The sequence below is a fragment of the Tachysurus fulvidraco genome, chromosome 7, assembly GCF_022655615.1.
Source record: "Tachysurus fulvidraco isolate hzauxx_2018 chromosome 7, HZAU_PFXX_2.0, whole genome shotgun sequence".
In the NCBI taxonomy this organism is placed as follows: domain Eukaryota; kingdom Metazoa; phylum Chordata; class Actinopteri; order Siluriformes; family Bagridae; genus Tachysurus; species Tachysurus fulvidraco.
Window position 1 is genome coordinate 4,148,026 of NC_062524.1, and position 22,321 is coordinate 4,170,346.

The 22,321-nt window shown below is 41.3% G+C and overlaps 2 protein-coding genes across 3 annotated transcripts; one reads left to right on the forward strand and one right to left on the reverse strand.

The window, feature by feature from the left end:
* Window positions 1–6,715: 6,715 nt before the first annotated feature.
* Window positions 6,716–15,598, reverse strand: mtx1b (metaxin 1b). Of its 2 annotated transcripts, XM_027177849.2 has the most exons (8): window positions 15,483–15,598; window positions 10,099–10,168; window positions 9,177–9,256; window positions 8,814–8,906; window positions 8,190–8,372; window positions 7,953–8,029; window positions 7,707–7,864; window positions 6,716–7,295 (listed from the first exon to the last, which is right to left on the reverse strand). In XM_027177849.2, the coding sequence occupies exons 1-8, from the start codon at window positions 15,561–15,563 to the stop codon at window positions 7,066–7,068; spliced, it is 972 nt and encodes a 323-aa protein (XP_027033650.2). In that variant the 5' UTR covers window positions 15,564–15,598; the 3' UTR covers window positions 6,716–7,065. The 2 variants fall into 2 exon arrangements, with proteins under 2 accessions (XP_027033650.2, XP_027033651.2); XM_027177850.2 differs by lacking the exon at window positions 8,814–8,906.
* Window positions 15,599–17,887: 2,289 nt separating this feature from the next.
* txnipa (thioredoxin interacting protein a) lies at window positions 17,888–20,954 on the forward strand. Its single transcript, XM_027177935.2, has 6 exons — window positions 17,888–18,386; window positions 18,728–18,803; window positions 18,908–19,055; window positions 19,171–19,530; window positions 19,633–19,935; window positions 20,041–20,954. The coding sequence occupies exons 1-6, from the start codon at window positions 18,131–18,133 to the stop codon at window positions 20,086–20,088; spliced, it is 1,191 nt and encodes a 396-aa protein (XP_027033736.1). The 5' UTR covers window positions 17,888–18,130; the 3' UTR covers window positions 20,089–20,954.
* The last annotated feature ends 1,367 nt before the right edge of the window (window positions 20,955–22,321 follow it).

The following is a 22,321-nucleotide window of genomic DNA, read 5'->3' on the forward strand; positions in this document are numbered from 1 at the left end:
CTGGTTTTACTCTTACTCCGAGTGCAAATAAACAGGTTCTAACATTTGACTCACAACTTTTTCCTCAAGATTTCAACTTTGTTCTTAACATTTGGGGACAAATACAACTACAACTGTATTGTTACATGCTGTAATGTCTAATATGATCTTTAATCTGCACTGGAATCTAAAGGTGTTAAAAAGATCTCCTAAACGCATGGCTCTTTATATATTTGTACAGCGTAAATAACCTTTAAGGAATATCTGAAGAAGTCGAATCTGTTAGCTAATCAATTTAATAACTCTGTAAACACGCTCACTCACTTGCTAACTTCCTGCCTTCAAATTTCAGAATGTAGATGTTTCGATTGTTTAGATTCTAAATGTTACCACACACTGATGAATTCTCAATTCTGATTGGTCCTGAAATGCTGGTTATTATTTTGTATATAGCAGCACCTCGAGCTCACAGGTTTATGTTAATGCGCTCGTCCTTATACGTCACTATCTGTGAGGAAACGTTTATTGAAAATCAATGGAAGGAGGCTACGGTGTCTGCTCTGAGGTAATGCTGTAACTTTATGTTATAACAGCACAGAAAGAGAAGTTTATTGTTTGTAGCTTCTGTGGGAAGCTAAGCTAAGTTTTCTAAACAATTGATAGAACACTTGGGGTCATGCTGTTATAAGAAATAACTTCAGGATAATGACAGTAATTGTTTCACAGGATTTATTGATTATTTTCCCATAACTGGACATGCCATTGTGTTTTAATTTCTACCTGCTGTAAAAATCAGTGACAGAAGAAAACATAGAGGTGACAAACCTGTGTTTTTGAGGTTTTCTTTTAAATGACTAGCTTCATCATATATCATTAGACGTGACAATAATAATCACAATCTCAACTTTTTATGGATTATGGATTTGTGAGATTTTTTGTGTTTTGAGTTTTTTGTCCCTTCAGACTAGATTGTTTTTGGAACAGAAAGTTAGAGAAACTAGTTGACATAGCAGTTGTTGTGTTTTCTTTCTGTTTCCTTTCTTTTATATCCCTAAGAACATATGTCTGTAAGTATAAAGTGTTATTAGTTGTATAACATACTTGAAATACTTCAATATTTGCAGTTTATTTGTAACCTGTAATGAACATGGAATACTACAAGGCTAATTGCACTAGCACGATTACGTTTTCAGTATGTTAGCATTGGGCTAACCGTTAGCTTTTTAGTTTCTCCTCAAACGTTAAACTCCTGTTACTTATGTATGTTTTTTTATTATTATTATAACAATATTATTTATGAAGCTTATAAGTATTTTAAGAATGTAAAAAAAAGAGCATTTGTATTTCTGTATTACAGTTTCACAGAGCATTATTGATGGAACATGGTAGCTGTCGGTCAAGATAGAAGCAGCTCACTAAACTAGCTAAGACAGAACAGTATTATTTTCTGGACAGGAAAGCATCGCACATATCACATGCTGAACTGTACTTTTAATTTACTTAGCTTTTTTTTTTGCTTGTCAGTTGTTGTTTTTTTGAAGAAAAAAAAAAGAAAAAAGTCATCAGTAGTATAAATCAGATGAGATGTTTTTATACTGTTTGTCATTCTGAAACAAGCCCATGAAATAATCCCTTGAGTGACTGTACACACACACACACACACACACACACACACACACACACACACACACACATGCACGCATGCATGCACAGACACACACACACACACACACACACGCACGCATGCATTCACAGGCGCACACACACACACACACACACACACACACACACACACACACACACACACACACACACACAAAGAGTTGGATTGACATGAAATAAGCCATTCTTCCTCTTCTTCTTCTTCTTCTTTACAAAGATGTTGCATTTATTTTTTGTTAAAAATGTTGTTGAAATCTAAAAATATTCCTATTTTCTATCTAATTTATATTAAGGTGTTTAATATGTCATGGAAACTCGATTTGGACGGTGCTATATATTTAAAAGTACTTGCGTTTACAGCAGACATATAGGTCACATGACCAATCCCCTTCCTTTATTTCATTTAGGTTAGAGATATTGTACATCAATAAGCCTTGCACACTAATCCACAGCAGCAGCTAATAAAAAGTGTGAGACTTCTTCAGTGAGCGTTTTATCCTGGTCAGAATCTGTTCCAGGAACTCTGAGATGCAAGTACAGGTCATCATACACACAAGTTCACACCCAGAGGATAATCCACATGTTTTTGGACAGTGAATGGAATCCAGCACACATACAAACCTTCATGCAGCCAATAAGCTGAGCTCAGGATCAAACCAGTGACCCTGGAGCTGTGAGGCAGCAACTTTACCCCGCTGTGCCACTGTATGTGAGATGTGAACCTGTAAATCTCACACACCCCAGGAAGTGTCTAGACCAGATGGAATGATAATTGGTCTACATACTGAAGAGACAGATGAGGAAGTCCTTCAGGCTGTTTGTCCTACATGAAAAAGAGAAAAAAAAAAAGAATTTATGTGTAAAAAATCACTTGACAAGAACAAAAAGGCAGAAACCTGCGAAGATGTGGCACTGACATGAGCTGTGACATCAGATGTGGTAGGTACTGAATCAAATGTGCTATGTACTAAATTAAATAAGGCAGATACTGAATCAGATGTGGTAGGTACTGAATCAGATGTGGTAGGTACTGAATCAAATGTTCTAGGTACTGTATTAATTAAGGCAGGTACTGAATCAGATGTGGCAGGTACTGAATCAAATGTGGAAGGTACTGAATGAAAGGAAGTAGGTACTGAATCAGATTAAGTAAGTACTGAATCAAAGTAGTTAGGTAATAAATCAGATGACGTAGGTACTGAAACAAATGTGGCGGGTATTGATTCAGATGTGGTAAGTACTGAATCAAATGTGGTAGATACTGAATCAAAGGAGGTAGGTAATGAATCAGATGAGGTAAGTACTGAATCAGATGTGGTAGATACTGAATCAAAGGAGGTAGGTAATGAATCAGATGAGGTAAGTACTGAATCAGATGTGGTAGATACTGAATCAAAGGAGGTAGGTAATGAATCAGATGAGGTAAGTACTGAATCAAATATGGTAGATACTGAATCAAAGGAGGTAGGTAATGAATCAGATGAGGTAAGTACTGAAACAAATGTGGCAGGTTTTGATTCAGATGTGGTAGGGACTGAATCAAATGAAAAAATGAAATGGATATCAAAGACATAATGCATTAACTGGAAACTTGTCGAAGAGTACATGGTGAAGAGTACAAAGTTTCCTGGGGTTTTTTGGTTATAGGAACTTCAGGCAGGTGGGCAGGTGGGCAGGTGGGCAGGGCAAAATTGAGAGCAAAATTGGCTGGGAAAAATCTCTAGGAAAGGCATGCACTCTCTCTCTCTCTCTCTCTCTCTCTCTCTCTCTCTCTCTCTCTCTCTCTCTCTCTCTCTCTCTCTCTCTCTCTCTCTCTCTGCTTTTAATCATAGCAACACTAGCCGATCATCATCATCTGTGAGCTCATGTATGCACCTTCACACCCTGACCATTACAATGACATGAGACTGGAAAGACAAAAAAAAAAAAATACAGACAAAAAAAATATATATCAAAAAGCTGCAACTGAGGATTATTTCAAGCATCTAGTCTGAAGTTGGATCTGTTTTGAGGGTTACAAACATATTGATAAATTAATTACAGACCGTATAAAAAAATGATATCACAGTAGTTATTATTGGGCTAAAAGATTTGTGAGAGCTTCTAGAACGTTCTGTTTACATGATGATTTTCCGGTGAGTTCATATGCTTTGTTAGGCATGATGACATGTTTAGTCTGTACATCATCGTGTCAAGTACAGTACTACATCTTACTTCTTTTAATCTATTCACCACCTGTTAACCTGGAACAAGTTCATGAGAAAAATCTTTTGAAGATTTCGAAATATAAACCCTATCGTACTGTACGACTGCACGTGTACCTTGTGGATAAACGCAGATAAATGGAGACGAATAAACATTAATATACAGATCATCAATTAATAAGCGTTATTATTCAAAAAGAGTTTGAGGATCTTTTCAAGCATCTAGTCTGAATGTTACAAACATATTGACAGATTTATTACGATCATTTGTGGAGGTTTTGACAAAAGATCTTCATAAACATTGCACATAGATGTTTCATTCCTTTGCAATAGCATCCAGGGTAAAGTAAAATATTCTCAGTGTCATGTAGATGACTGAATGATGAACACGGTTCATCTGCTAAGGAACAGCTGCGTTCATTAAAAATAAGTCTTTATCATCCTCAGCAGGAATAAATATTTATACGTCAGCTCTGCCGGTTCTGTATTCAGCAGATGGATCATGACAACGTTATGGGTTTTGGATCAAGACCTCCAGTTTGAGAATGTCCTGGAAAGCTTGCTGTGTTTAGAAGTGAGAAAGAAGTGAGCTCATGTGTAGGTTACTCACCATGGGAACGTTTGGGAGCCATGGGAACGTTTTCTGTTGGATGTAAAATGTAAGAATTGAGAAAATATAAACTTTTCTTCGCAAACGTGTGCATCTTTCAGACAGAAAGATGTTTTTGTTAATTATCATGGGCAAAAATTCATTCATTCATTTTCTACCGCTTATCCGAACTACCTCGGGTCACGGGGAGCCTGTGCCTATCTCAGGCGTCATCGGGCATTGAGGCAGGATACACCCTGGACGGAGTGCCAACCCATCTCAGGGCACACACACACTCTCATTCACTCACACTCACACACTACGGACAATTTTCCAGAGATGCCAATCAACCTACCATGCATGTCTTTGGACTGGGGGAGGAAACCGGAGTACCTGGAGGAAACCCCCGAGGCACGGGGAGAACATGCAAACTCCACACACACAAGGCGGAGGTGGGAATCGAACCCCAAACCCTGGAGGTGTGAGGTGAACGTGCTAACCACTAAGCCACCATGCCTCCATCATGGGCAAAAATGATCAATAAAATAAAAGCTCAAGTAAAAGTGCTGAGATAACAACATTAGATTAGAGATTAGATCCACGTTGCTTTACCCACAAGGCATTGCTCTCGTCCTGTAAGGTCCGTTTACAATCTGAATTCAAAATGTTAGAAAAACTGAACGATACCGAAGACCCGTGATTAAGTCAGCGCTCACGTTCCTGAATAGTGCTGAGGAAATGCTGAGAAAGTTTAAGACTGTGATGCTTTTCTTTCTTTATTTCCAGTAGCAATATTCTCAGGGAAAATGGGCAGATCAGGTAACCTTGCAGTTTGTATCACTTCACTTCTTCTGCCTGCTTCCAGGTACTGATCCGCCACTTCCTCCAGGACGTCATCACCACAGGTTCATCCGAACATGAGCACAGCTGTCATAGAAAGTCGCTAGGAGCTCCAGAAGAATCACATGCTTGACATTTCACCGACTCAAGCAGTTTCAGAATTATTTAAAAAAAAATTGAAAAAGCTACAAAATTAATTTTTGGCTGCAACAATCACAAAAAACTAAAAAAACAACAACAAACAAACAAACAAACAAAAAACACATTTCTATGAATGAATAACACAGCAGTAAAGTTGAACCTGCAAAAGCAACACACACATAACACACACACAACACACTAATGGGTTATAATAAAGGTTATTAACTTATGAAGCTCTACAAGATCAGAGAAACTTTTCCGTTTAGAAGGTTTTGAGATTTAATCTGCTCTTTTTCCATAAGTGGAACTAAAGAAGATCGGTCGAATGTTTAGAAGATTTCAATCTGGTTCACCTACATTACCTACACACCTACATGTACTACGTGTGAATCAAAACGATCGCGTTCACTCGGCTAAACCGCAATCCTGTCACTGTCGAAAACAAACAAACAAAAATTTTGTACTAAACTAAACGCATTTTAGCTCACAGTCGGCACAAAGAGATCGTCGTGACAGCAGGAAAGACATCGCTTCAGTTCATGCTTCATTCTGATTGGTGCTTTGGTGGCATTGGTATCGCCTACAACAAATATAGCTCCGCCCACTTCAAAAGAGTTGCAAGAAAATGAAGGGGAAAAAAAAAAAAACCTTGGAAATCTACCGAATAGAAAAAAACTCAAAACAAAACAAACCCTATTCCTTCACAGAAGCGCTAGATTAAAAAAAAAAAGATGAAGCATTGTATAAAAGTCGTGGGTCACGGTGGCTTAGTGGTTAGCACGTTCACCTCACACCTCCAGGGTCGGGGTTCGATTCCCGCCTTCGCCTTGTGTGTGTGGAGTTTTCATGTTCTCCCCGTGCCTCGGGGGTTTCCTCCGGGTACTCCGGTTTCCTCCCCCGGTCCAAAGACATGCATGGTAGGTTGATTGGCATCTCTGGAAAATTGTCCATAGTGTGTGTGTGTGTGAGTGAATGAGAGTGTGTGTGCCCTGTGATGGGTTGGCACTCCGTCCAGGGTGTATCCTGCCTCGATGCCTGATGACGCCTGAGATAAGCACAGGCTCCCCGTGACCCGAGAAGTCCGGATAAGCGGTAGAAAATGAATGTATAAAAGTCCAAAGTTTAAATCCAGCACAAAGCAGGTGAAGATGTCTGAACGGCTGTTGGAACTTTATTCTGCGAGCTAGTTAGCGAGAATTACCATAAACCGAGAACTAGATAGCATGCTAAATGTGGTTAATGCGAATACTAGCAAGAAACTCTTTCACTAATTGGGAAGAAGGCAAAAATAATTCATAGCTTTTGATACAGAACATTTAATCAGACACAAACAAATTAAAAAAATGTTCATCAGATCATAAAAAAAAAATTCATTTAACGAGAACTAAAAAATAGGTTCGATATTTGCTCCAAAAAAAAAAAAAAAGTTAGAGTTCAGATCAGATCCGAATCCGATCAAGAGACCAGACAGAAAGATCTGCTGTGATGATGTCATCGCTACAGCTCAAGCAAAATGCTAAACATTATTTATTATTCTAAAACAGATTTTGTAAGGAATTTACAAACAAGCTGAGAAATACTTTAATAGTTGAGCTCAGGATTCCAGATTCATTCCGAATATACAGTTTTCTATATATGTATTTTTTTAAGTCACTCTTCTTCTTCTTCTTCTTCTTCCTCGTCTCTGTGGTCACGATGAGGCTCGTCCAGCTCCGACCGTGAGCTCTGGATGGTGAGGATGCCGCTGAGGACGGCGTAACCCAACATGGCCGCCACGCCAAACAGCACGGACAGGATCTGGTTACGGCGCTTGTGCGGCTCGTTGTCGAAGTCGCCGCCGCCGGCTTCGGTGTGAACGGCAGCTTTTCTGCTCTGAGCTTCTGGAGGGGGGAGAAAAAACTACGTGAATAAAACGATGAAAGAAGAACTGCATACATTTTAAAGATCATCACAATTTAACCGTTCATCTTTCCTAGATCTTTATCTTATAGCTTTAATAATGAATAAGAATAAACAGTGAGGTGCTCTTAGAGGAAAATAATCAACAGAAGGCGGGTGTGATGACGTTTCCTATAACAAAATAACATCTTCCAAGCAAATTCTTCACAATAGTACATTTATTTAAACTGTTTAGGTGGTGTGTGTGTGCTGCCTAGTTCTCTTTGTAAGGTGTTACTATAGCAACGATATTATAGCGCGCGTGTTCATTTTTTAGTCAAGTAATTAACACTCTCTGCCCACTCAGACTGCCGTGTGAAGAATACGAAGGCAGAGAAGTTAACCGCGCGAACCTCGGCTGTCTGAGGGAAAATACAGCAGCAGGATGTTGGAGCAGAACTGCGTCAGGTTCTCTAAGGAGCTCAGGTGCTGCTGGAGTTTACAGTTGGGGAGCTTAATCTTCAGCAGTGGAGCGAGGTGACCGAACACGTAGGCATCCAGTGAGGACGGGCTGCAGAGAAGAATGACACTCTGATTACAACCAGGAACACACACACACACACACACACACGCTCACACACACACACACCCAAACTTACGAGTCACCGAAGAAGAACTTGTGTGAGCCGAGTCTCTGTGAGAGGAGAGTCATGCACTCCAGAGCATCCTGGTAAAGCTGATGATGAGAAGAAGGAAAAAAAAAACTTATGTTATTAAAACCTATAATACTGTATGTATGTTCGATACATTACTGTATGGATAAAAAAAAATCCCCCGTACAATTCTAGTTATAATCGTAATAATCATCATCATCATCATCATCATCCTGCTGTCACCTCTTTCTCCAGCTGCTCCTCGGGCTCCAGTACGACGTCTCCTCTGATCAGCCTCAGCCTCTCCATCTGCCTCGAGTGCATGCGGCCGGGCAGCAGGAAGTTCAGCGGGAAAGCCGTGTTTTCAGCGTACCAGTGTCGCGTCACATCTACGTAGTTTTTAGCATCGACCCACTGTGTGTAAATCTGTAGAGGGAGAGAGAGAGAGAGAGAGAGAGAGAGAATGAGAGAGATAAAGAAAGAGAGAGAGATAATGAGAGAGAGAGAAAATGAGAGAGAGAGAGAGAGAGAGACCCTCACGCGCCCGCTCTTACACGTGCTCGCTTTCTCATGTTCGCGCTCATGCGCTTAAAAGAGACAATGTAACTGGTGACTCTTCTGTAAAGTCAAGTGTGTGTGTGTGTGTGTCTGTGTGTGTGTGTGTGTGTGTGTGTGTGTGTGGTTTCCACTCATAACTCACTTTATGGGACTTTGCTGTTCCTGCCATTATACAGAGTTAAACACACAGGAGCACACGATGGCTCGGGAGAATACGGACACTACATGCAAGGATAAAATAAGGGATAAATGTCCGTGTGAACGTTGTAAAGCTCCCATTAGAGTGAAGGGTCAGTAAGGATCTCTCACCAGAGCAGGCAGCAGCTTCTCCTCCAGCAAGGAGACGAAGGCGAGCGTGTCTGCGCCCTCTTTAGCCGAGAGATCATAATCTGCGTTATATTTCTGAAACACAGCAAACAGACAGCAGGCTTTATTCCAGATACTTCAGCACTAACGCTTGTGTGTGTATGTGTGCGTATGTGTGAGTGAGTGAGTGTATGTGAGTGAGTGAGTGTGTGTGTGAGGGAGTGCATGTGTGTGAGTGAGTGAGTGTGAGCATGCGCGAGTGAGCGTGCGCGAGTGCGTGTGAGCGTGTGCGCGAGAGCGTGTGCGCGAGAGTCTGAGCTGTTAAACCGCTCAGAAACAGGTCAGAGGGTCAGTAAAAGGTCTCACCTGCTTCCTGAGCTGGATGATGATCTTACTCGGCTGTGATAAACTACTTTCTTCTTTGGTCCTCAGTGCAGGCAGCGTACCTGTAAAACGAATAAACAAAGAGTTTAAAATGTGTAAACACACTTAGATTAAACACTTACGTAACTAAAATAATTATAAAACAAACCAAACTAAATGTTATGTGAATTCTAGTTAAATAATGACGATGAGACAAAACTCCACACTGGTTTTGTTACTTTTACTGAATAAATCATCAGTGAGGTGCTTCAGCACTTTAAATCTCAAGAGACTCAGGAAAAACATTCCTGCTAATCATTAGCTGCTTCCTAGCTCAAGAGAACAAGATTGTGTGTGTGTGTGTGTGTGTGTGTGTGTGTGTGTGTGTGTGTGTGTAAAAGTAAAGGAAAAGAAAAGGAAGGAAAAAAGGGGGGGGGGTATTTGACAGAGACAGGAAATGCTTGACCCTTTGACCCCTGATCCCTCAACCTGTAAGCGATCGAGCATGCAGGACACGTCTTCTCCGTCGGCTCGTATATCACACCTCCTTTAGCACATACTTTACACGTGAGCGCACTAAAACTTGACCCACTTCAACTACAGACCAGCAGATGACCGGCAGATGACCAGCAGCCTCTGACACAGTGAAGTTTTCATAATGTGAACCATCTAAAAATGGAGAAATACAGGGGGTGGGGGTGGGATTTTATGTCCTCCGATTTGCTTGTGTAAAACGCAGCTTCACGCTCAGACGAGAGCGACAACAGACGATCAACAGCACAGAGGAAATAAGGACTTTTATCGGTGCAAAATAGCTACATTGTAGAAGAAGTGGATGAAGAAACAAACAGAAATAAAAACAAGAGAAATCAATTCAAATATTTTCTTGAAGGGGAAAAAACCAAAAGAATTTCAAAACTCTCACCTGTCGGGCTTCTCCATGGGTTGGTAATCTTGTGAACTTTCAGTGGAGCACCTGCAAATTTGGCATAGGCCTGGAGAAGAGAACGACAGAAAACAGCAGTGTTAACGAAATAAAACGAGAAAATGGCTAGTTTAAGGTGTAAATCGAGAAAAAAAATAAGCTAGTTTATGACGCAAGTCGAGAAAACAAGCTAGTTTATGACACAAGTCGAGAAAACAAGCTAGTTTACGACAAGTCGAGAAAACAAGCTAGTTTATGACTAGAAAACAAGCTAGTTTACGACGCAAGTCGAGAAAACAAGCTAGTTTACGACGCAAGTCGAGAAAACAAGCTAGTTTACGACGCAAGTCGAGAAAACAAGCTAGTGTACGACAAGTCGAGAAAACAAGCTAGTTTACGACAAGTCGAGAAAACAAGCTAGTTTACGACTAGAAAACAAGCTAGTTTATGACAAGTCGAGAAAACAAGCTAGTTTACGACTAGAAAACAAGCTAGTTTACGACTAGAAAACAAGCTAGTTTACGACTAGAAAACAAGCTAGTTTACGACTAGAAAACAAGCTAGTTTACGACTAGAAAACAAGCTAGTTTACGACTAGAAAACAAGCTAGTTTACGACTAGAAAACAAGCTAGTTTACGACAAGTCGAGAAAACAAGCTAGTTTACGACAAGTCGAGAAAACAAGCTAGTTTATGACTAGAAAACAAGCTAGTTTACGACAAGTCGAGAAAACAAGCTAGTTTATGACTAGAAAACAAGCTAGTTTAAGAACTAAGACAAGAAAAAAAAATGTTAGTTAAGACAAGAGTCTAGAAATATAAGAAATAAAAGAAGAAATAAACACCAGTCTTCTTAAAGTGACACCTCATAAGAATAAATAAACATCTTGCTGTCTCCAGCCCGTCCTTTGTTTTTGTGAGATTACAACACTGACTGTTCCTCCTGCTGAGATTCGGCCAGTGAAGAGGACGAACTTGAGAGCAGCTGCTCTTCACTCATCTGCGCTGCGGTTTGAGGTTTTCTCTCTTCAACACTGAGGAAAGCCCTGAAATTGCAGGAAATCTCCCGTATTGTGTTTTCCTCTCGCTTTACGGCGCAGCAGAGCCAGATTTCACACAGTGAGCAAAATAATGTGACTTTAAACGCTACATGATGTTTCTCCTCAGTGCAGAAGGCCAGTGTTTACACACACACACACACACACACACACACACACACACACACACGAACATACGAATGTATTTAAAAATGAACAATTTACACTCAAACTCATGTCCAGTTTGCATTAAACCGTAGTTTTTTTTTTTGCTTTTTTTATATTATTAAACAAAACAAACAAGTCAGTAAAGTAACGCTAGACGGTTTCTCGCTGCAGGTTGTTCAATGAAACAAAACTAGTTCATGTTTTCTTCTATATTCTCTTGAGAAATAATTTCTTGGTCCACACTAGAATGCAGTATATACTGTATGCTGAGCTTCCTGACACATGCCTCCACACACACACTGCTGAAGTTGCTGGAAAACCCGTGCACAAATCCAAAGAGGCGTCGTGTGAAGCCATGTTTTTGTTAGAACGGTGCAGGATCAGTGTAAAGCATACAGAGAAAAAGATTTGAATCTGACAGTTCAGAGACTGAAAACCAGACGGAAACCAGACGTCTATTATCTGGAGCCAGTCCTGAAGCTCGGATGCGACTGGAAGTTTAGTCATACAGGAAGTCAGCACTCGGTAACTAAATTAGGGTTCAAACCAGAGGTGGAAAAATATGATATGTACATTAAACAAACTCAGAATCACACTCATTAATGTACATGGACATTTCTTTATGTGTTTACTGCTTAGTTATCATCTGGTGGGATGTAGAAATGAGGTATATACTGCTGTACATATATGTGTGTGTTATTTATATTAGGAATATATTCAGACCAGATACACAAGACTTAAAATATACACAAGGAAAAAAAAAACTAACAAGACAAACAAAAAGCTACAGGAGCCGAGTTGACAAACACAAATCAACAACAAAATGGGGCAAAAGAATGAAAAATAAACAGGGAATAAAAGTAAACATAAGAAAAAGCCAGACAAAGCAAACAGAAGACACTCAGTGGGGTTCAGTGGGCTATAGAGTGTAGAGGGAGGAGATGTTCCACGGGTTATAGGATGTTAAACAGACCAGGGTAATTTACACGGGTCAGGGGCTGTTTTACGGACCGGGAGGATGTTACCTGAAGCGTCTGTGGGGGAATTTTACATGGACTGGTTGGGAGCGGGGTGGTGGCAGGGTCTGGCGGCATGTGACTTGGGCACGGGCGGGCGGCATGTGACTTGGGCACGGGCGGGCGGCATGTGACTTGGGCACGGGCGGGCGGCATGTGACTTGGGCACGGGCGGGCGGCATGTGACTTGGGCACGGGCGGGCGGCATGTGACTTGGACACGGGCGGGCGGCATGTCACTTGGACACGGGCGGGCGGCATGTCACTTGGACACGGGCGGGCGGCATGTCACTTGGACACGGGCGGGCAAAATGTCACTTGGACACGGGCGGGCAAAATGTCACTTGGACACGGGCGGGCAAAATGTCACTTGGACACGGGCGGGCAAAATGTCACTTGGACACGGGCGGGCAAAATGTCACTTGGACACGGGCGGGCAAAATGTCACTTGGACACGGGCGGGCAAAATGTCACTTGGACACGGGCGGGCAAAATGTCACTTGGACACGGGCGGGCAAAATGTCACTTGGAAACGGGCGGGCAAAATGTCACTTGGACACGGGCGGGCAAAATGTCACTTGGACACGGGCGGGCAAAATGTCACTTGGACACGGGCGGGCAAAATGTCACTTGGACACGGGCGGGCAAAATGTCACTTGGACACGGGCGGGCAAAATGTCACTTGGACACGGGCGGGCAAAATGTCACTTGGACACGGGCGGGCAAAATGTCACTTGGAAACGGGCGGGCAAAATGTCACTTGGACATGGCAAAATGTTACGCGGGGGTGTGTGTGATTATGCGGGGGGGGGGGTCCTCAGGACTCTAAGTCACTCTCCTCTCACTAAACTCACACAGTTTAAAGTAAACAAACTCGTATTATGAGCCACAAGTATCAAATAAATCAACCATCTTGTGAAAATGTGAAATGATGGAACAAACAAAACAAAGGAAATGCAAAAAGGAATAAATAAATGAGGGGATGAGAGAAAAGAACAAAAGGAATTTAGGAAGGGAAATGCAAGCAGAACAAACAAAAGAAGAATGAAACAACAAAACAGGAAGGAAGGGAAAAAAGGAATGAAATAAGGAACAGAAGAAAGAAACAGGGGATGAAAGAGAAAGTGGGATGAAAAGAAATGACTGAAGTGAAAAACGGATGATACAAGAACAGGCAAAGAAACAAAAAGACAAACAAAAAAACAGTAAGGTGGAGAGAAGAAAGGAACAAAAGAATCAAGTAAAGGAAGAAAGACTGAAGAAAGAAAAAGATAAAGGCTTGGACAGATATTACAGTGTGTGTGCAGTGAGGAAGCCTGTCATTATCACGGCTCTGAATAAACAATCTGACGTTATAATCGGTGTAAAGCTGCAGGTAAAGAAGCTCCTTTTGTTTTATGGTGTAATTATCAGCAACACGCTTAAGCTTGTTTTCACAGTAACCATGGCAACAAGCAAAAGCTTTCAACATTAAGCCAGAATGAGAGACATTTTCTACTGAAGCATGACCACATGACACAAAGTTACACTGCTCTAAAGACTGGGGATTACAGAGAACCAAGATCACAGTGAACGCTGGAGAAAAGTTCCCAGTCCATCTACATTATATACACTCACCGGCCACTTTATAAGGTACACCTTCCTAGTACCGGGTTGGACCCCCTTTTGCCTTCAGAACTGCCTTAATCCTTCGTGGCATAGATTCAACAAGGTACTGGAAACATTCCTCAGAGATTTTGGTCCATATTGACATGATAGCATCACGCAGTTGCTGCAGATTTGTCGGCTGCACATCTATGATGCGAATCTCCCGTTCCACCACATCCCAAAGGTGCTCTATTGGATCGAGATCTGGTGACTGTGGAGGCCATTTGAGCACAGTGATCTCATTGTCATGTTCAAGAAACCAGTCTGGGATGATTCGTGCTTTATGACATGGTGCGCTATCCTGCTGGAAGTAGCCATCAGAAGATGGGTACACTGTGGTCATAAAGGGATGGACATGGTCAGCAACAATACTCAGGTAGGCTGTGGCGTTGACACGATGCTCAATTGGTACTAATGGGCCCAAAGTGTGAAAAGAAAATATCCCCCACACCACCACCACCACCACCACCACCCTGATCCGCTGATACACGGCAGGATGGATCCATGCTTTCATGTTGTTGACGCCAAATTCTGACCCTACCCTCCGAATGTCACAGCAAAAATTTTGGTGAGCCTGTGCAAATTGTAGCCTCAGTTTCCTGTTCTTAGCCGTCAGGAGTGGCCCCTAATTTTTATTCTGTAAATAATTTTTATTCTGTAAATTCTTACTTCTTTTATTATTCGTTATTTCCTTCATGTCTACCTTCTGCTCTATGTTTATGTTCTGTAAAGCGGCTTTGAGACAATGTCTATTGTAAAAAGCGCTATACAAATAAACTTGAATTGAATTGAATAGGCCCCCGGTGTGGTCTTCTGCTGCTGTAGCCCATCCGCTTCAAGGTTCAACGTGTTGTGCATTCAGAGATGCTCTTCTGCATACCTCGGTGGTAACGAGTGGTTATTTGAGTTACCGTTGCCTTTCTATCAGCTCGAACCAGTCTGGCCATTCTCCTCTGACCTCTGGCATCAACAAGGCATCGGCACCCACAGAACCGACGCTCACCGGATATGTTCTCCTTTTCCGACCATTCTCTGTAAACCCTAGAGATGGTTGTGCGTGAAAATCCCAGTAGATCAGCAGTTTCTGAAATACTCAGACCAGCCCGTCTGGCACCAACAACCATGCCACGTTGCTGCCATGTGATTGGCTGATTAGAAATTTGCGTTAACGAGCAGTTGGGCAGGTGTACCTAATAAAGTGGCAGGTGAGTCTATATATACACATTAGTATTTAGATGCTTCTTAGACATATAGAGTGTTTATTACAGGTCTCTAGTCACGTGTACTTACAGAGATCTTCATTTTAAATGGCTGCAAAATGGAAATAAATTAAAATAAAGTGAATTAGGATTTACATTTTATCTTATAATAATAGTATCTGTCATGTTTGAGCTTGGACCCCAGGTCACTTTATGTTTACACCGGAAATACACATCAAAATGGTTTTTAAATAAGACACCTGAAATGCAGCACAAACCATGCACCGGATTATTGTTTTAATCCGGGATTTTCTCTTACCAGCACAATTAAACAATCCACATCGACCGAGGGTAAGCCATAGTCGCCTTTCCAACAGTACAACTCCATGGGAGCAGCCATTTTGGAATGACTCGCATCCTTTCACCCGGAAGCACTTTGATGCTGTAACGAGAATTTTGTAATTATTATTATTATTATTATTATTATTATTATTATTATTATTATTATTATTATTATTATTAAATACATTCGATAATATCCATTGTATAATGTATATATCTATATCCACTAATTCTCTTTACTTAAGAATCCTTTTTACTCTAATAATACAAAAATATACTGTTTTATTTATTGTTTGCATCATTTGTTATTTTGAATTAACAGGACTATTTAACTGAATATTTTTTAATAAAACATTCAATGAACCCTTCTGCTCGGGTGAATTTGATTTATTTCGACGTTTAATCTAAATGTTAGTATTTTACCTGTACATCCGCTAGATGGCGCTATTCATTCACAAACGTGTTTAGGCATTCTGCTGCTTTGGCTATACAGTAGGTCTATAAACTAGATGCTGTGTTCTACATTCACCTTCCGCTTTATTAGAAACACTTGTACACCTGCACATCAGTGCTTTCTCATGTAATCAAACAATCACGTTTCAATACACAAGATCATTCAGATCAACGTACAGAGCTTCAGTTATTGTTCATATCAAACATAAGAATTGGGGAAAGTCTGATTTCTGAGACTTAAAACTGTGGCATGGATTTTGGGGCCAGGTGAGCTCGAAGCGTCACATGAACGGGGTGGATGGCTACAAATTTCTCCGTCACATATTTTTAAAATGAGGAGCAATTATAAGTTAATAGGGTAATCACCGGGTGTCTAATCATCATACCGATTACACAAAGAGACAAACAGATGCACAAATCTTAAAGGAAGGAGCTTAATAATGACAAACACAGCTTGTCATGATCTGCGTTAGTGTGCTTTCTATTCAAGTCAGGTCAAGTCAAGAAGCTTTTATTGTCATTTCAACCATATATAGCTGTTACAGTACACAGTGACATGAGACAACGTTTCTCCAGGATCATGGTGCTACATAAAACAAAGACAGAGCTAAGGACTAAGTAGTCCTAGATACATAAAGTGCATCTGTGCAACCTGGTGCTAAATAGTGAATGAATCCTGAATGAACCTGAATGGTGTTTGTGTGTTTAACTTTCAGTGAAACATTTGCTATAATGTTCCACCCTAATGGTCTTGAAGGTAGAAAGTTTTATTGGGTCACAGATGTCTATCATTGGATTTATTTTAGGCTCAACAGACAGCGGATCTACGGGGTTGAAATAAGCTCTTAATAACAAACCCTGAGATTAATGGCAGAACCTGCTGGTGAAAAATATCAGGCTTTTGTCAGTTGATTGCACTTCACCTCACCTTCAGCAGAGGGCTATAACAATAACAAACTTTTTTTAACAGCTCGAAATCCTACTTTAGAGTCCCTACAAACAAAACAGTAGCATTGATCACCAAAAGTGTTGAAAAATTGTCTTTTCTCAGTGAGTCGGATCATATGATTCGGATCACAAAAAAGAGTCGACTCTTGAGCACCCTAAAAGCTCATTGTTTTTTTCTAATCTTTATTTTTATTTTTTATTTTTCATGAAATTGTTTTATGGAATCTTTCATACTAACAAAATAACGTCACCATTCAATGCGTTTGTTAAAATCTTTTGAAATAACAGCACGTGCATGCGGTAAACATCCCTTCATTAGTGCTACTACTGTCTTATTTTTATTCCAGACACATGCATAACTCCCCACAGTACATCGACGATTTATTAGTGCTTAAAACATTGCGTGCAGGAAGCAGAATCTGAAATGGATCATTATTTTGGACCTAAATATACAATATATATTTATGTATCGAATATCGTTTAATCCCACTTGCAAATTATGGGGATATCCAGATGGGTTAAGATGGGTACATGAGCATTATGTTTGGTCTTCTGTAACATATTTAGGATTAAAAAACAAACAAAAACATTGCATTGGGTGCACAAGATTTAATGTGGTATATTCAATTATTATTCCTCAAATTCAGACATATTCAATGTCTAAATAAACAAACCACAATTTAAATCGTTTCTCTTTCTCTTTGTAGTATATATACATGTATATCTATATATATATATAGATATACATAAAGTTTTGACTTCTGACAGGAAAGCACCCTTTGTTCAGGACATTTTTCTTTCTCTCCTCCTCCTTGTTTCTTTCCTGCAGCTGCTGTACACTCGCTCCTCTGATGAACTCCACGAGGTGTTCACGCGCCACTGCTGAGCACGGATTGGCTGGACGCGACGCAAACAACGCGAATCAACCAATCGGAGAGGTGTGCACGTGCTGGCCACACGCTCAGCACTGAGCTCGTTCATGAACATGCCGCCGTGGTAAACAAGCTGTGGGTGAATCAGTGGCTCGCGCACTCGCAGTATATAAGGCACGAGCTGTTGTAGCAGTATATAAGGTTCGACAGGCTGGAGCGCAGTAATGCTTTGGGGAAGTTAGCACGCATGCTAACACGTCAGGAAACCAACATTTGGTCAGTTATTCATATCTGTACCACATTCAGGGCCTGATTTAAGGACTGTTGAAGGCTTTTGTGCAGCAAATTAAAGATGGTAGCGATGACCAAGAGAATGAAGGTCTTCCAGGTCGTGTTTAACGATCCGTCTAAAGCTTTTTACTGCAGTGGAGATAAAGTAGCCGGGAAGATTGTGGTCGAGGTGAACGACATTACACGGGTCTCGGCTATGAGAGTGCTCGGGGTCGGCTGTGCCAAAGTGGATTACTCCAAAGGGAAACACAGGTGTAGGCAAGAAATCGACTATCTCAAGTATGAAGAAGTGGTTCAGCTGGACAACCATCCTGCAGGTGAGACAACAACAACACTAGCCTGCTAAACAACAACACTAATTACTCTGTACTAGCACTAAGCTGCTAAAACTGTATGCTAAAGTTCATTTCTACTCTACTACACTGTCATGGAAGCTTAGCATCGCTACAACTGCCATTTAAAAGCATCTCTCAGTTCATATATTTGTGTAATATATAAGTAATGTTTTCTAGGATGTTTCCCAGATGTTTAATAGTTAGGTCATTAGCTGAGTAGAATAAGTATGATAACAAGTGTTACAAAGTGTGAGCTAATTACTTTTAAATGAAGGGTGATTTTTTGGTTATTAATGAAAAGTTTGTTTGTTTGTTCATCACAGATGCTGATGGTTCGGTTATCCTCAGGCCTGGAAACAAGTACGAATACGCTTTCGGCTTTGAGCTGCCACAGCAAGGGTGAGCAGGGCTGGATGTGCTTCTGATGCATGTGTGTACTCCAGGTGTTGTGGAGATGTGACACAGAATATGATGTACTGACTGACTTGTTTCTTTTTCAACAGGCAGCTCGTGTCGTCATACCAGGGGAAGTTTGGTAGTGTGCACTACTATGTGAAAGCCTTGATGGAGAGAGGGTCTCAGCCTGCGCTGGAGTGCATGAAGAACTTTGAGGTGGAAGAGCCACTGGATGTGAACACTCCAGACTTGCTGGTGAGAAACGGATATATATTTTTTTAATATTGTCATATTAAGCTGTTATCTGATAACAATCATACTGATTACATAGCTTTAATTGCCATGCTGACTCTCATCTGTATGTTTTTAGTCTCCTGCAAGTGGCATGAAGGAGAAGAAGGTCACCTGCATGTTCATCCCTGACGGCCAGGTGTGTCTGAACGCCAAGATTGACAGACGTGGTTTCTGCGAAGGTGAAGAAATCTTTATCGATGCCAAGTTTGAGAACACCTGCTCACGCATTGTGGTGCCCAAAGCCGCCATCGTGGCCAAACAGATCTACCAGGCCAATGGGAACACCAAAGTGTTCAGGCAGAAGCTTTCCTCAGTTCGTGGGAATCACATCATCTCAGGGATGTGTGATGCATGGCTTGGGAAGACCATCCGCGTGCCTAAGATTAAACCCTCCATTCTGGGTTGTGGGATCATCCGTGTAGAGTATGCCCTCATGGTAAGGGTTAGCAATTTGATGTAACCCTACTTTGCAAATACTCTGGGAACGAGTTTCACCTGTTAGTTTACATGCTTAACTGATCATTTATTACCTTTTCAGATCTACATGCACATTCCAGGCAGTGAGAAGCTGGTCCTGGAGCTGCCCCTGGTCATCGGGACGGTGCCTTACAGCGGGCTCAGCAGCCGCAGTAGCAGCTTGAGCAGTCAGGAGAGCACAACCTCCACCAGCTGGGTGTCTCTGCGCATGCCGTCCTCGTGTCCACCCAGTTACTGCGACGTGACGCGTGACTGCCGCCTGGACCAGCCACTCACACCGCTTCTGGATGACTACGACGGAGGGGACAGTCCCATCTTCATGAACAGTCCACAGTTCTTCCCTCCGCTCCCACCTTACTCAGAGGTGAGCCTCGTTCTGAAAAGTGCCAAGTTTCATATCTGCTAGCGTTACTATTATTGTTGCGTTATTATATTCAATTCTAAAAAAAAAATTTTAACTTGTTTACAGGTGGAGGAAGAGTACAACGCTAACTCCCGCATGCTTCCAGTCTACTGAGCGGCTTAACTTCTCCAAGCAAGCCAGTCTTCCTTCTCTCATTATTCAGGAACCACAGACGCTTTCTCCAAGCCGAGGACGAGTTAAAAAGATGACAGGAGAGGAGTGTCCAGGGATGACGAGGGTCCCGGGGTTTCTGTGTCTGTGCTGTCACGCTGCTCTAGTGTTGTTTTCTGAGCGCGTGTCGTGGTGAACTGTCAGGGATTGAACGAGCTCACGATCTGGTGGGCGTCGTTTTGCTGTTCCAAGCCTTCCATCTTTAGCTTCTTGCTGGAACCAAGGCTTAATTTGTTCCTAAACATTCCCTAAACAAAGGGCGCAAAGCAACTTTTAGCTTCCTCACCAGTTACCAATCATTCTGTAGAGATCTTGTGTTGTAGCAGACTTTATCCGAGGAACTGTTTTGATTTGATACGGAACAGTGTTTAACCGTAATGATGCACTTTCTTATGGATGCAGATTGCTTCCTGACTGCCTGAAGAGACTACTCATGTGTTACTTTTAAGCGTTATTGTTATCTTGTCTTCCACTTCTACGTTGCTTCCCTGTCTGTGATGTGTTTCAGTACATCACAAATGCTGCACTGTCTGAACATGGACTTTCCTACTTGGGGGTCCAGGCGATGTCCTGACACCTAAAGTGCCAACTTCAGGGTGCTTGTGTTATTCTAGTCAGATCAGGAAATACACCGTGTTCTTGAATGTTACTGATGATGGTGATATCTTTATTTTTCCAATGATGGCCTTTTATATTGAATCTGATTGTATAAGATTGTATGAGATAATGTATTGCCTTTTTTTTTGTATTATAAGTGCTTTTTGTATTTGAACCCTGTGGGTTGTTTTTCAATAAAAGGCTAAAAATCATATACTTTTTTCTGTGATTTGTTTTTACTTCAAATGCTAAAGATCAAATACAAAACATATTCATTTATAGACTGATCTCTCACACACACATACAGTTTAAACGAAGACGTGTGGATGATTGTGGAGAAAATATCAACAAGCCAGAAAGGGAAAAAAAAGTTGACATTTGTAGCATTATATAGAAATAAGATCACACACACACACACACACACTGGATATTTTAAAGATTACATTTTGCTACACTGAAGGAGGAAACTGGAGAACCCAGAGGAAACCCCTGAAGCATATGGAGAGAACACACGCACAGTGCCAAAATCTCACTAATTCATTCATTTTGGCTTGTTTTGTCTAAAACGGTTCTAATGTTTGAGCTTTTACCTTCGTGATGATGCTGAGGCTTCATTACCTCACTTCCTGTTCAGAGTCACTTTCTACTTTCATTTTCAGATTAATCTCTACATGCGTCAGTTAACTCGTCAGAGCGCACGTATGTGTGTGTGCATCTGTGTGTGTATTTGTGTGTGTGCATGCGTGTGTGTGCTTGTGCCAGTGATGAGATCTAATCCTGCAGCTACTGTTCATAGCCTGTTGTGTGTATATCTGTGTGTGTGTGCTTGTGGTGTGTGTATTTGTGTGTGCTTGTGTGGTGTATGTTCGTATGTGTGTGTGTATGCGAGTGTGTGTATTTGTGTGTGTGCTTGTGTGGTGTGTGTTCATATGTGTTTGAATTTGTGTGTATTTGTGTGTGCTTGTGTGTTTGTGCATGTGTGTGTGTATTTGTGTGTTCTTGTGTGGTGTGTGTGTGTGTGCGTGCGTGTGTATTTGTGTTGTGTGTGTGTATTTGTGTGTGCTTGTGTTTGTATGCGTGTGTTTGTGTGTGTGTGTGAGTGGGTATGTGTATTTGTGTGTGCTTGTGTGGTGTGTGCATATGTGTTTGTATTTGTGTGTATTTGTGTGGTGTGTGTGTATTTGTGTCTTCTTGTGTGGTGTGTGTGTATGTATGTGTGTGTGTGTATGCGTGTGTTTGTGAGTGTGTGTATTTGTGTGTGCTTGTGTGGTGTGTGCATATGTGTTTGTATTTGTGTGGTGTGTGTGTGTATTTGTGTCTGCTTGTGTGGTGTGTTTGTGTGTGTGTGTGTGTGTGTGTGTGTGTGTGTGTTTGTGTGTGTGTGCGTGTGTGTACAGTAATTGTGTGTGCTTCTTTAGTGTGTGCATGTATGCGTGCACGTGTGTGCATTTGTGTGTGCATTTGTGTGTGCTTGTGTGGTGTGCGTGTGTGTATACGTGTGTATGCCTGTGTGTGTGCTTGTGTGGTGTGCGTGTGTGTATACGTGTGTATGCCTGTGTGTGTGTGCATTTGTGTGTGC

Bases quoted from the DNA above. Each gene is read 5' to 3' on its own strand.
- mtx1b (XM_027177849.2), bottom strand. From the start codon at position 15,563: ATGGCTGCTCCCATGGAGTTGTACTGTTGGAAAGGCGACTATGGCTTA. The intron at 8,907-9,176 runs GTGAGACCTTTT...GCTGTGTTTCAG, and splicing joins TCATCCAGCTCAGGAAGCAG to AAATATAACGCAGATTATGA. The intron at 7,296-7,706 runs GTTCGCGCGGTT...TCCCCCCTCCAG, and splicing joins TTTTCCCTCAGACAGCCGAG to AAGCTCAGAGCAGAAAAGCT.
- txnipa (XM_027177935.2), top strand. From the start codon at position 18,131: ATGGTAGCGATGACCAAGAGAATGAAGGTCTTCCAGGTCGTGTTTAAC. The intron at 19,056-19,170 runs GTGAGAAACGGA...GTATGTTTTTAG, and splicing joins TGAACACTCCAGACTTGCTG to TCTCCTGCAAGTGGCATGAA. The intron at 19,936-20,040 runs GTGAGCCTCGTT...ACTTGTTTACAG, and splicing joins CGCTCCCACCTTACTCAGAG to GTGGAGGAAGAGTACAACGC.